This window comes from Mesoplodon bidens (genome assembly GCF_964165515.1).
Source record: "Mesoplodon bidens genome assembly, chromosome: X".
Classification (NCBI taxonomy): Eukaryota; Metazoa; Chordata; class Mammalia; order Artiodactyla; family Ziphiidae; genus Mesoplodon; species Mesoplodon bidens.
This window is the reverse complement of record NC_138163.1, coordinates 105057862-105071492: the sequence shown is the minus strand read 5'-3', so window position 1 is coordinate 105071492 and position 13631 is coordinate 105057862. Positions and strand designations below refer to the sequence as shown.

Below are 13631 nucleotides of genomic sequence, written 5' to 3'. Positions count from 1 at the left end.
CCTTTGCACTTGCTGTTCCCTCTGCCTGAAATGCTCTCCCCACCCCCAGCCCCACGCAACAGTCCTGGGCTGACGCTCACTTATTCAGACTGCAGCTCAAATGGCCTCCTCCATCATCTCTCCCCTTAACATGCTTTTTTTTTTCTTTAAGTACTTATCCTGACACTATATTACATCTTTTATGTGTTTATGGTCTATCTCTCCTCATTTGAATGTAAGCTCCCCCCAAACAGGGATTTTGTTCTTATTCACCATTTCATCCCCAGAATCTGGAATAGGATCTGACACATACTAGATGCTCAATAAAAATGTATAGATGAGCATGTGGCTTTTCTAAAACATCAGTCTGAGGCTTCGGTTCACTGGATGACTCCCCTATGTCTTAAGGGTAAACTTTTCCAGAGCCCATCATGATCTGGTCTCTGCATAGCTCTAGTCACCTCCCGACCCTGTCCACTCCCACCATACACACACACACACACACACACACACACACTAATGCACACACGTAACTACACAGACACACACAGATACACAAATATATGATCGTGGAACACACAAACATATCCACAGACATACACAGAGACACACGCAGACTTACATATACAAACATGCACGCATGTACATATACATGGACACACATTCATACACACACAGATGTATCTATAGACATATACAGGCACACCAGGAGGACACATACACACAGACACACACACATATACATACACACAGACTCACAGAAACAGACGTAGACACATGCACAACACATAGATACACAAATACACACATAGAGACACACAGAGATACGTGCACAGCGACACACACACTTTCAGCCCACAGTTCCATAGACACAGCACACTCATGCTCATCGGTAGGAATTTACCATTTTGCTCGTGCGCCTCCTTCTACCGTCTCCTGGACAGCTCCTACTCCTGCCTCAGGGCACAGCTCTGAGGTCATCCTCCCCAAAGAGTCAGTACCACATGGTGGTAAACAGTACAGACTCTGGAGCCAGACTCCCTGAATTCAAATTCTGGCTACGCTGCTTGCTAGCTGTGTGCCCTAGGACAAGTTACTTAACCTTTCTGAGCCTCAGTTTCCCCCCACAGTAAACGGGGATGGTGATGAAACTAGTACCTACCTCACGGAGTCATTGGAGTTGGAGTTAATACACGTAAAGTGGCCCAGAATGAAGATGAATTAGCCGTTATGGTTATTTCCTGACCACCCCTAAGACTCGATTCAGGGCTGCCCCCAAGGTCTCCTTAGCATCAGTACAGCTGTCTCTGTAGCATGGACCCGTCTGCATTACAAACGTGTTTTTATTGTCTTTCTCTGCAACAGGCCTCGGAGGCCCGTGGAGGGCGTCCTGTGCACTTGGAGCCCCAGTGCCCAGCCCAGGGCCTGTACACCAGGTGCTCAATGCATATTCCCTGAGGGCGAGTATACCCTTGAGTGATCCACTGAGGTGCCCTGGGATGTCAAGTTCTCTTCTGTAAAGTAAGATCATTGGACTGCGAGTTTCCTAAGGCCCTTCTGGGTCAAATGGTCTGTGATTCTTCAATTCCATGCCTGACCCCCTATGTGAAAAAATAAGTTCTTCCTTTATTATATCAAAACTATAATCATATCTTCATAAAAGCTCTTTCAACTCCTCCAGATCTTTTCCAAAGGGAACGTGCAAAATAATGGGCATCAAGGGCCCTTAGAAATGAGATCAATCCCAACCTTTCTCTGAGGAGAGGACCAAGGCCCAGAGGCTGAAGCTGGCTTGTTCAAGGTCACTCAGCAAGCTAATAGAAGACCCAGGGCCACAATACAGGGGTCATGGTTCACTGCACTTTTTTTTTTCTGCACATACACACAAAAATGATTCGGGGAGATTCTTCAGCAGAGGCAGAAGAGTGCAAGCTAGCAAAATTTGGATGGAAATTTAAGAGGGAGGATGAGTCAGTGATACTCTTTAAAGTATCACTCGGTGCTTTTGCTGTGACAACACATAACAATAACGCTAGCTAACTGGTTCAGGGAATTCTTGCCACCAGCCAGACATGCCTTAAACACTTGACACACTTTTTCTCATTTAAACCGCCAAACGACGCTCTGAGAAAGGTGCCCATTTTACAGATGAGGAAACTGAGTCTTAGAGAGGAAAAGTAACTTTCCCAAAGGTACCCAGATAGTAAGTGGTAGAACCAGGATCTGAAACAATGTGGTGTGACGACAGCTCCAGGTCCCTGACTCTGCTGCCATCCTATGTACCAGCCTCATCAACCAGAGTGTTATCAACACACCTTCTCAAATTAAATTAACATCCCTAGGGCTTCCCTGGTGGCACGGCGGTCGAGAGTCCACCTGCCGATGCAGGGGACACGGGTTCGTACCCCGGTCCGGGAGGATCCCACATGCCATGGAGCGGCTGGGCCCGTGAGCCATGGCCGCTGAGCCTGCGCGTCTGCAGGCTGTGGTCCGCAGCGGGAGAGGCCACAACAGTGAGAGGCCCGCGTACCGCAAAAAAAAAAAAAAAAAAAAAAAAAATTAACATCCCTAGACAGACTGCTGCATTTTTCAGAAACAAATTCACACAGCAAATTTTGGACTGAGCATTTCTGTGCTGTAACTTTTCCCCTTGTTTTTCCTTATTTTTCTGTTAAGGTCAGTTTTACTTAAGAACGTCTTTTTGTTGTTGTTGTTGTTTCTGGCCACACCACGTGGCTCACGGGATCTTAGTTCCCCAACCAGGAATTGAACCCGGGTCCCGGCAGTGAAAGCGTCGAGTCCTAACCACTAGACTGCCAGGGAGTTCCCTTCCCTATTTTTTTTTTTCAGTGACTTGCAGGGTAGACAATATGTGTGTCGCAGACACAAAGTCAGAGAGGTGGAAGTGGGAAGAGGATTACAGAAGATACCAGTGGCATCAGTCAGCTATTGCTGGGCAGCAAAGCACCCAAACTCTCAGCAACATACAACAATAAGCATTTGTTCTCATACTCACAGGTCTCAGGGTGAACTGGCCTGGCTCTGCTTCAGGTGTGCAGCTGCAGGTTGGCTGGGCTAGGCTGGACTGAACTCCAAGTTCTGGGTTCAGGTCAGGCTCACAGATCTCCTGGTTCTTCTGACACCAGCTGGCTCCCTGGGGCGTGGTCTCTCATAATGATGACAGAAATGCAAGAGGACAAATGCAAACTCATGGTACCACTTAAGGCTTAGGCTTGGAACCGGCCACGTCATCACTTCCATCTACACGCCAAAGGCCACAGCACGTTACACGGCCAAGTCCAGCGTCAATGGGGTGGAAAATAGACCCCAGCTCTTATGGGAGGCATGCCAGTGGCACGGATAGAGGGAGGGGTGAGAAATTGGAAGCAGTTCTGTAAGCTACTGCGGTGGTCATTCGAAAATTCAGGGAGATCTGATCATCAGCATGTTTTATGAAGATGGGGGAGGGAGGCAGGGGGAAGGACGGAGACTGGCGTTACCTGTATTTCAAATTCTGGGACAAGATGTCCCATTGCATCTTGAATTCAGGCCCGAGGTTTCCAGGGAAACTTCTGGGCTCAGCAGAGGACATAGGGACAAGCCACCTCCTCAGATGTGTTCCCAGACCACGAGCAGAGCAGCGGTTATCTCTGTTAAATCAGACACCTGCTCAGTGCCCAGCCTGCATGGCATGAGGACTGCAGCCCTGATCACTTGAGGGACGCTCACAGGGAAAGCAGGTGGGCAAACGCAGACGGCCCAGATGCCTCCGCACACCTGAACACCAACCAGATGGCCACGCTGCCTCTTGTACCGGCACCTCTCCTCCCTGAGGTCACGGTGCCTGTTCTTCCTCCTTCTGTGTCTTGAGCTAGCAAGGAGACAATGCCACCCATACAGGGCTGGAAAATGGAGTCAAGGGATTGGCTGAGCTCTTCCTGCCCCGGATATGCTGTCTTTCTCACTGCCTCTTATCTGCCAAACAAACAGACCACCCTCTCCATCGGGCCTCAGTTTCCCCACCTGTAACGACAGGTATAGAATCCTCGTCAGCCCGCCCCTTGCCCTGGGGGCTGTGTGAGGCCGCAGAGTGCTTCTGGGGTGGCGATGAGGGTCTGGAGCCAGACGAGTGTGATCAGGTGGTCCTGGTCCCAGCCTTGGAGGCAGGCTAGCCAGAACCAAGTCCAAGCCTCACCACTGTGTAGCCTGGTGACCTCTCAAGCCTCAGTCTTCTCATCAAGAAAATGTTCATAATGATGATACCTACCTCAGAGGAATGCTGTAAGGAGGGTTAAACAAGGAAAGCATGGACAGTGGTTGGAACATAATGACACTCTGTAATTTACAGATATTCTGATCATATGTCTCTTAGATTTCTGATGTCCGGCTTGAGCCTTCTATTAAGTCTACACAGGCACCCTCTGCTTCTGTGGCGACCCTGTTCTAAATACCTCACATCAGGGGCTTCCCGGATGTCACAGTGGTTAAGAATCCACCTGTCAATGCAACGGACAGGGGTTCGAGCCCTGGTCTGGGAAGATCCCACTTGCCGCAGGGCAACTAAGCCCGTGCGCCACAACTACTGAGCCCATGTGACACAACTACTGAGAGTGCGCTCTAGAGCCCGCGAGCCACAACTGCTGACGCCCGCGTGCCTAGAGCCCGTACTCCGCAACAAGAGAAGCCACCACAATGAAAAGCCCGCGCACCACAACGAAGAGTAGCCCCCGCTCGCTGCAACTAGAGAAAGCCCACGTGCAGCAACGAAGACCCAACGCAGACAAAAATAAAATAAATAAAATAAGAATAAATAAATAGATATATATCTCACGTCAACCCCGCCAAAGAGCAGCTTTGCAAGTGGGCCCCCAGAACCCCATTCATTCATTCGTTCATTCATCCATTCAATAATTTTTATTTATAAAATGTACACGCCCAGAACCAGTCCAGACACTGTGGGAAACATGAAGAAATGTAAAACACAACTCGTCTCTCAAGTAACTCCCAGTCTACCTAGGAATCAACGCCGTTAAGTCTAGCATGAAAATCTGAGAGACAGGAGGGGTCTATGGCCTCCTGGCTCAACTCCCACCCAAGGCAAGAAGCGCCCCCGCCCCCAACCCGGTCTATTCCCAAAAGATCCAGCCTCTGCTGAAATAAACCTGGAGACAGGAAGCTTAGGGCCTGACCATGCAGAAGACCAGACCTTTTCAGTTCCTATTGTGAGGAAAAAAATCACTTTCTGACTTTAAGCTGAAATTCAGCTTCCTGTGACTTTTGCCCTCCTGGCACGCTCACAGGCGGCTGTTACATCTCCCCTGAGCCAGACCACTCCTCGCCATTCATCTCCAGGTGCTTATTCCTTCCCACAACACTCCTTTTGCATAAGGTGTATAGGGGACATCACAAGACACAATATTGATTAATTTGCTAAATCTGTGCTTTCTGGGGTGTTCCGTGGAACACTAGGTCCACAGAGCTTAAGTAAGTACGTGCTCAAGCAAAATAAGTGCTCATCCGTTATTCCGTTGAGAAATTCTAGGTAAAGCCAAGCCAACCGGTTTCCGTCACTGAAAAATACCACCTTGAAGCCTATAAGAGAATCATGTGAGACTGCAGTATGTCCCCGAATCTTTGGATGCCAGGACTGCACTCTGCTCATGGATCATTTCCCAGAGACCAGTGTTCCTCAGAGAACTCTCTGGGGGAAAAGTAAGTTTAAAAACAAGGAATCCAGACTGTGACCACATAGGCAAAGAAGACTGTTCTGAGTTGGATGGTGTAGCAAAAGCCAGCACGTCCCGCCTGCCCCCACTTGGCACTTAACATATCGGCGCCCATGGCCTTGACTTCCGATTGCGAGCACTGCATATCTGCCTGAGAGCTTTCTGGCTACTGGAGCCCACTGTGCCCATGAAGGCAGCAGGCTGGAATTCCTAGAAATCTAGCGATCCCCCTCCCCGAGAGCAGCTGTCAAGCCATGACTGACAGCCCAGCTCCTCCACCCTCGGTTGGGATAACCGAGTGCACGGTTCCTCGGGCGGTTCCTTTCCATTCCTGCCTCATTTCCCAGCTCCCCTGCTGGTTTTTCCAGCGATCTCCTTTGCAAATAAACTATTTGCACTCAAATCTGGGTCCAGTCTCTGTCATCCTCACTGCCCCCCATCTGCACCAGACACACACGCCTCTCAAGTCTCTCCCTGCCTCAATTTCCCCATTTGTTTTTCCACAGCTTGGGGACTCTGTCTGGCCGGGCGGAAAAGGACTCCAGGCAAGGAGTCATGGGAAAGGAGGAGAAGGCTCTCTCAGGCACATAAATCACTCCGCAGCTGAGAGGCCTGGCGTTCCCAAGCCTGGAAGGTAATTCCCAGGGCTGAGAACAACTTGGCAAGCAACCCCCAAGTCCGGGCGGGACTCAGGGCCAAGCTTCTGGGTCGCTTTTCTCCATTTTTACTGTGGGTGTAACCTTGATCCCTCTGCAGAGGTAAACAATGGGGTCTGAATTACTTGGTTTGGAAAAGGAAGAGGCCCCAGGGAGGTAAACGCCGCAGCAATAAATGCAGAGGAGAGACAGCTGTGCACAGCACGCCGGCTTCCCCTCCCCTAGCGCAAACCTGGGGCATCTCTAAAGGAGAAAAGGCATCACTCTTCTCTCCCTCTAGCATGGGCCAGAGTTGCTGAAGCCACAAATCACCAAGAAAAGTGCAGAAGAAAGTTCGCCATTTCTTGGAATGGAAATAATAATAAATAATAATAATCTGTGCCGTGTATTTAGCCAAGACATTTTCTCCAAGGAGCTTTGCACTCAAATTTATTGTAAGTCCCCAGGGTCTGAATTTTTTTAATTAAAAACTTTTACTGGGAAAACACACCAAAAAGAAGAAAAAGAAAAAAAATTAACCCCAGAAGTGAGTTATGTGGAGGTGATCACCATCCTGCATTTCTTCAGCACTTGTCTTTTTATTCTTCTCCCTGTGGATGGTTTCACCCTGATCCGTCCTGCAGTGTTGATTGTCCATCGCATAAAAAATTAAGCATAAGTGCCTATACCGGACGCCCTGGAAGAAGGAGGGGAAAGGCGTGGAAATACATTGACCATTTCCTAAGTGCCGGGCGCATTCGACATACATTATATTCTTAATTCTCATTACAACCCCGGGACCTAGTGTTTAAGCGATTGCTATACGCCTTGCTAAGGGCTTTCAATGAGTTACCACATTAAATCCTCACAAAGTCCTCTGGTGTGATTCTTTTAGTGTCCCCATGTTTCAGATGAGGACAATTGAGGCTTAGAGAAGGTAAAACATGAGGAAAAACTCGCACATGGAAACAGGAGGAAACCAGATCTGCCTGGTTCCGGGGCACTAGTTTCCCCTCGGGGGGCGAGGTGGGGGACAGAGTTTGGCATCGTGCCTCAGGCTCTGCTGGAAGCCCTGTCGAGCCAAGGCTTCCAGTGCAGGTGAGTTATTAGGGGTGCGCTCCCAGGAGAAAGCAGTAAGGGCCGGCAGAGCAGAATGGGAAAACGGGAAAGTGGAGGAAGCCAGGGAAGCATGCCAACAAGTCCCAGCCTCAGCCTGATCCCATGGGAGGACTCCGGGAGACAACTTACACCCCAGAGTTTGTCCTGCCTCCAGGGAATGGAGCTGGGGGGTGGGGGCGGTTATTCCACACCAGTCACTGGCTGATGGGTGCCCCAGAGTGGAGGGGGAAAGGAGGACAGGAAACTTCTAGGTGCTTCCAGCTCCCCCTACCTCTGGGGAGGCCACAGAGTCTAAGGGCAACCCTCTGAAAGCCCCGGCTGTTGGCAGCAGAGCCCCCTGAAGCTGGGGGCTGGTCCCTCAGGCCTGGCAAAGGGGATGGGAGCGAATCTGGGTGGGGCAGCAACAATGCGCGCCGCGCTTGGTGACTTCATTAAACAAGGAGCACCCGGACGGCCAGGACATTCGCATTCTTGGGCAGGAGACCCTCCTCCTGCCCCATATGTGTGGCTGGGTGAAGAGCTTTGGGAGGGTACCATGACGTTCTGGGCGTAATTGTCAATAGCCTGCCCAACCCACCCACCAAGACGCAGACCACCCGGCCAAGGCTGAGGGCTTGAGGCATGGGCTGTCGGCCCAAGTTAGCCAACTCGTTACTGTAGAACAACCCATCAGATGTTCTCACTAAGGACTGGAGCGCGGAGGTGGCAGCTCCTGCCAGGTCCTCTAGACTCCTGGCTTCGGCTTAACGGAGAAATAGACCCGAGAGCATGTGGCAGTCAGGAGCCAGGGGGCAAAGTCCCCGCGGGGCAGGCTGGGGCAGCCTCTGAGAACACGCATGTCACTGCAGTGGCATGGGTTCCAGCCCCGAGTCCGAGGAGCCCGGCTGCACTTTGGTCCCTGTGCTTTGACACCGACAGAGGCGGCCTGACAAAGAAGCCTGCTTTGCTGGTGGCAACCCTAGGGCCCTGCTGGAGGCAGACAGCCAAGAGCCCGAGTCACAGGTATCCAACCAGAAAGCAGACAGGGCCACGGCAGCGGCAGAGCACAGGGTAGGGGTCCACAACCCCTGCCACCAGGGCTTTGGGCCTGGGGCTGCCCTGTGCCTCTCCCAGAGGCAGCCCAGGACACGCCGAGCTCAGATGCAAGCGCACACACACACACACACACACACACACAATCATGTACACTCACACACCCACACAATCATATACACTCTCACACATATGTATTTACACACTCACACATATAATCACACACACACACATACAATCTCTCTCACCCACCTCTCACACCTGGCCTGTCAAAGTACCAAAAAACCCATATCAAGGCACACATTCTGTGTTCTCTATTTATACATGTTGGTATTTGTCAATTTACTTCAATCAACGGAATAAAGCTTCTATTGCGGGACGTTTAGGTTTCCACTGCTTTACTGTGGCAAACAAACAATGTTGAGTGAATAAAAGTGAGTTTCAGTAGGATACGTACAGGATGCTACCACCTTTGTAAAATTTAAAAACATTCAAAACAGTGCTGTATGTGGTTTAGGGATACGTACATACATAGTACACGTCTAAAACGTGCAGAAGATGACACGCCAGCCCCTGAGGGGAAGGAAGCAGGGAGGGAAGGAGAGATGGGGTTTTCGCCGTACACGACCCTTAAACAACACAGGGGTACAGGCACTGACCCTTCTCGCAGTCGAAAATCTGAGTATAATTTATAGTCTGCCCTCCGTATCTGCGATCCCTCTATATCCACGGTTCCACATCTGCGGCTTCAACCAACAAGGGTGTTGTAGTACTATAGTATTTACTATTGAAAAAAAATCCACGTATAAGTGGACCCACGCAGTTCAAATCCATGATGTTCAAGGGTCAACTGTATTTGGGAATTTGTATTTTTTAATATATGAAAGAGAGAAATGAAGGAATTGTGGCAAAATATTAAATTTGTCTAACCTTTGTGGCAGATTCATGGGTGTTTCATATTACTTCTCATAATTTTCTGTGTTTGGAATGTTTCTTATTTTTAAATAATGTTTTAATAATTTTTAAAAGTTCACCTAGGGCTTCCCTGGTGGTGCAGTGATTGAAGGTCCGCCTGCTGATGCAGGGGACGCGGGTTCGTGCCCCGGTCCGGGAAGATCCCACATGCCGCGGAGCGGCTGGGCCCGTGAGCCATGGCCGCTGAGCCTTCGCGTCCGGAGCCTGTGCTCCGCAACGGGAGAGGCCACAACAGTGAGAGGCCCGCGTACCGCAAAAAAAAAAAAAAAAGTTCACCTAAAACAATATCAACATACCCTATGACTCAGCAATTCTACTCTTAAGTATATACTCAGTGCAATGTGTTCATATGCTCACCAAGACATGCACAAAGAACATTCATCCCAGCACAGTCTTACCATCCCTGCTTGGAAAACAAGCCCAATGCATTGTCATGGTCTGTTTCTTTTTTTTTTTCGTCCAGCTTTATCAAGGTATACTTGACAAATAAAATTTTATATATTTAAAGAGTACAACGTGGTGATTCGATATACATATACTTTGTGAAATGATTATCCAATCAGGTTAATTAACACATCCATCACCTCACACAGTTTTCTATTTTGCATGTGTGATGAGAACGTTTAAAATCTACTCTCTTAACACATTTCAAGTATACAATACAGTATTATTAGTGTATGGTCAGCATGCTGTACATTCAGTCTCCAGAACTTATTCATCTCATGACTAAAGGCTTGTACACTTTGACCAGCATCTCCCCATTTTCCCCACCCCCTCACCCCCGGTAACCATCATTCTCTGTTTCTATGAATTCAACTTTTTTTTTTAACTATTTCACATATAAATGAGATCATCCAGTATTTGTATTTTTCTGTCTGACTTATTTCACTCAGTAAACATAGTGTCCTCCAGGTTCATCCACATTGTTGCAAATGGCAGGATTTCCTTCTTTCTCATGACTGAATAACATTCGTGTGTGTGTGTGTGTGTGTGTCTCACACACACACACACACACATATAAGTACAGCTACCCTTCCTCTCTTTTGGCTTCTATTTGCATGGAATACCTTTTTCCAGCCCTTCACTTTTAGCCTATGTGTGTGTTCTTAAAGTTGAATGGGTCTCTTGGAGGCAGCGTATAGTTGAGTGTTATTTTTTTAAATCTATTCAGCCACTCTACGTCTTTTGATTAGAGAAGTTAATCCATTTACACTTGAAATAATTATTGGTAGGTAAGGACCTCTTAATGCCTTCTTCTTAATTGTTTTCTGGTTGTTTTACAGCCCTTTGTTCCTTTCTTCCCCTCTTACTATCTTCCTTTGTGAATTTGATACCTTTCTGTAGTGGTATGCTTTGATTCCCTTCTTTTTTTTTTTTTTTTTTTTTTAAAGAACCTTAAATTTTAATTACCTACTATTACATCTGTCCAGTGGTTGGATCCAGTAGGGCAATCCAGTGACAATGAAGTCCAAAGACGTTTTATTGGAAAGGCAAGTCTCTGTTCCTTTTAAGAGCCCACAGTATAGTAGTCATGTCGGCTCATGCAGACCCCTTAAACCCATGGCCCAGGCAGTTACCTCAGTGAAATGGACAAAATGTGAGAGGAATCAAAAATGTCCTAAAACAATGAAAATTTTAAAAAATATTGAAATCAAGTTATCGTCATAAGATTCATAAAGTTAAAAATCCCTGACCAATTCTAATGCAAGTACCCTGAACTGTAAGTATCAGCAAGAGTAACTGCACAAAAATTTAGTGTCCACAGTATTTGTTAATCATTTATTTATCATGCGAAACTATTCCTTAGCCCAGATATTGGTAGTTCATAGTTCAGGAACACAGGTAAGTGACAAACTTCCATGGAATTCAACCCAAAGAAATTCTTTATATTCCAAAATCACTTTGCACTCTGAAAGATACCAGCCTTCCTCATCTCCTCAAAATCTTTTAGGGAATCATAATTTCTGTAGAAATCTGCATATGCCTTCTTTCTTGATTCAGCCACAGCAAACTTATAGAAAGTTGCAACTCCCAAGGAGACAACGAATGCTCCAACAATATGAAATCGCAGACGCTTGGCCAGAAGACCACGCATCTGAGGTTTTGTCAAAGAACTGGAAGCCATGGTAGTTTTTCTCCTTGACAGCTCAACAACGACGTCCTTGGAGAAATGGACCTGATTCCCTTCTTTTTACCTTTTGTGTATCTACTGTAGGTCTTTGCTTTGCGGTTACCATGGGGATTACATAAAACATCTTACAGTTATAAGAGTCTATTGTAAGCTGATAACAACTTAACTCTGATTGCATACAAAAACTCTGCCCTTTTACTCTCCTCCCACATTTTTTGGTTTTGATGTCACACTTTACATCTTTTTATATGGTGTATCCGTTAACAAATTGTAGCCAGTTATTTTTAATACTTCTGTCCTTTAACTTTTATAGTTCAATGATTAGCACACCACCATATTACAATATTAGAGTACTCTGAATTTTACTATATGCTTATTTTTACCGGTGTATTTTATATTTTCATGTGTTTTCGTGTTACTAATTAGCATCCTTTCATTTCAACTTGAATAACTCCTTTCAACATCTCTTGTAAGTCAGGTCTAGTGGTGATGAACTTCCTCAGCTTTTGTTTGTCTAAGAAAATCTGTATCTTTCCTTCATTTCTAAAGGAGAGCTTTGCTGGGTAAAGTTTTCTTGGTTGGCAGTTTTTTTTTCTTTCAGCACTTGGAACATATCACCCCATTCTATCCTGGCCTACAAGGTTTCTCCTAAGAAATATGGCTAGTAGCCTTACGGGGGTTCCCTGGAATGTGGTACCTTCTGATCTCTGGCTGCTCTTCTCCCAGCTCCTCCCTGCCCCTTAGTAATGCAACTCACCTCGCATTCTGGATGAGGCAAAAATGAAGTGAGTTTCTGGGGCAGCATCCCACACTGCCAGGGAAGCCAGGCATTCACTCACATGTTCCCACTTCCTCTGTAGAAGAAAGCATGGGCCGAGGGGGTCTTTCTTGGTACTGAGATGTGCCACCTTGGGAGAGGGGTGATTCAAGTAAAATGAAACTGTTCCTTTTACCCTCTTCAATGCCTCTAATCTCAGAAACTTTTGCTCCAACAGTGTGCTGACTCCAAGACTTCCACAGAGGCAGTGTCATCTGTGAGAGAATGTCAAAATCTGTGTTCTTTGAGTGGGGGGAATGGTAGAAAACTCCCATTCTACTATCTTGATGATATCACTCTCTAGGGTCTATTTCTTGATCCAGGTGTGGTTACGTGGGTGTGTTTGGTTTGTGACAATCCATCAAATGTATACTTATGATTTGTGCACTTTTCATCATTATCTTACATTTGAATAAAATCTACGTTCACTTTGTTTCCAATAGTGAAAGTTAAGGCACATTCAACATAATGCTCTATGCCCGAGCTATCACATGAAGGTCATTTTCGGCCATTAATTTCTCAGCTCAAATTCATCTATTGATCACCACTGTTGTAACACACTCAATGTCAGACATGAAATTATCGACCTGGAATAGCTCCTAAGTTGCTGCAGTAATAGGAGGTGGGTAGTGCATGGGGCTCTGTTAATGGTATTTCACAGGAATTATCATTGTATCTTTGCATCCCTCCAATGGAATGTCCATTTTTCATTCAGACCCCATCAGAAAAGGGCTCATCTCATCCCCAAAGGAAATTAAACTATCTCTCCCTGCTCTAGAGCAGTGAACTGATCACAGTTGGGAACCAAGTGCTCAGGTTAGAGGAGGGGGTGCTGGGAAGCTAAAGGAAAAAGCTGATCCACCCAGTCCTCAAGAGAACACACTTCCTTAGACATCACCCACAAATGCCTGGGTCTAGAGCAGCATTTGAACATGGGCTGAAGCAAGTGAGAAAGCCTGGCCTACACAGCCTTTCAAGGTAGCGATGGCACTTACACAGCACATGTGCCCCCAATCTCCCTGCCAAGCCACTGGCAGACATCACTAATCAATCAAGGCCCTCAGAGATGGGACAAGGTGTCATAGTCCTTCTCAATGTCTCTCTGGGAAGCCTGGAAGAAGAAGATATAGCAAAGAGACTTCCCTGGGTTGTGTGTGTGCAGGGGGGTAGGGATTGTAGTAATGAAGATCATTACTAAGAAGAGCAGCTGGGACTAC

The 13631-nt window shown here is 47.1% G+C and overlaps 1 protein-coding gene across 1 annotated transcript; it reads right to left on the bottom strand.

Annotated features, from left to right (window-relative positions):
* Positions 1-11231: 11231 nt before the first annotated feature.
* On the bottom strand, positions 11232-11637 carry LOC308609144 (cytochrome c oxidase subunit 6C-like). Its single transcript, XM_081222687.1, has one exon. The coding sequence runs from the start codon at positions 11589-11591 to the stop codon at positions 11364-11366; it is 228 nt and encodes a 75-aa protein (XP_081078813.1). The 5' UTR covers positions 11592-11637; the 3' UTR covers positions 11232-11363.
* Between the last annotated feature and the right edge of the window lie 1994 nt (positions 11638-13631).

Coding starts and splice junctions, on each gene's coding strand:
- LOC308609144 (XM_081222687.1), bottom strand. CDS start 11,591: ATGGCTTCCAGTTCTTTGACAAAACCTCAGATGCGTGGTCTTCTGGCC.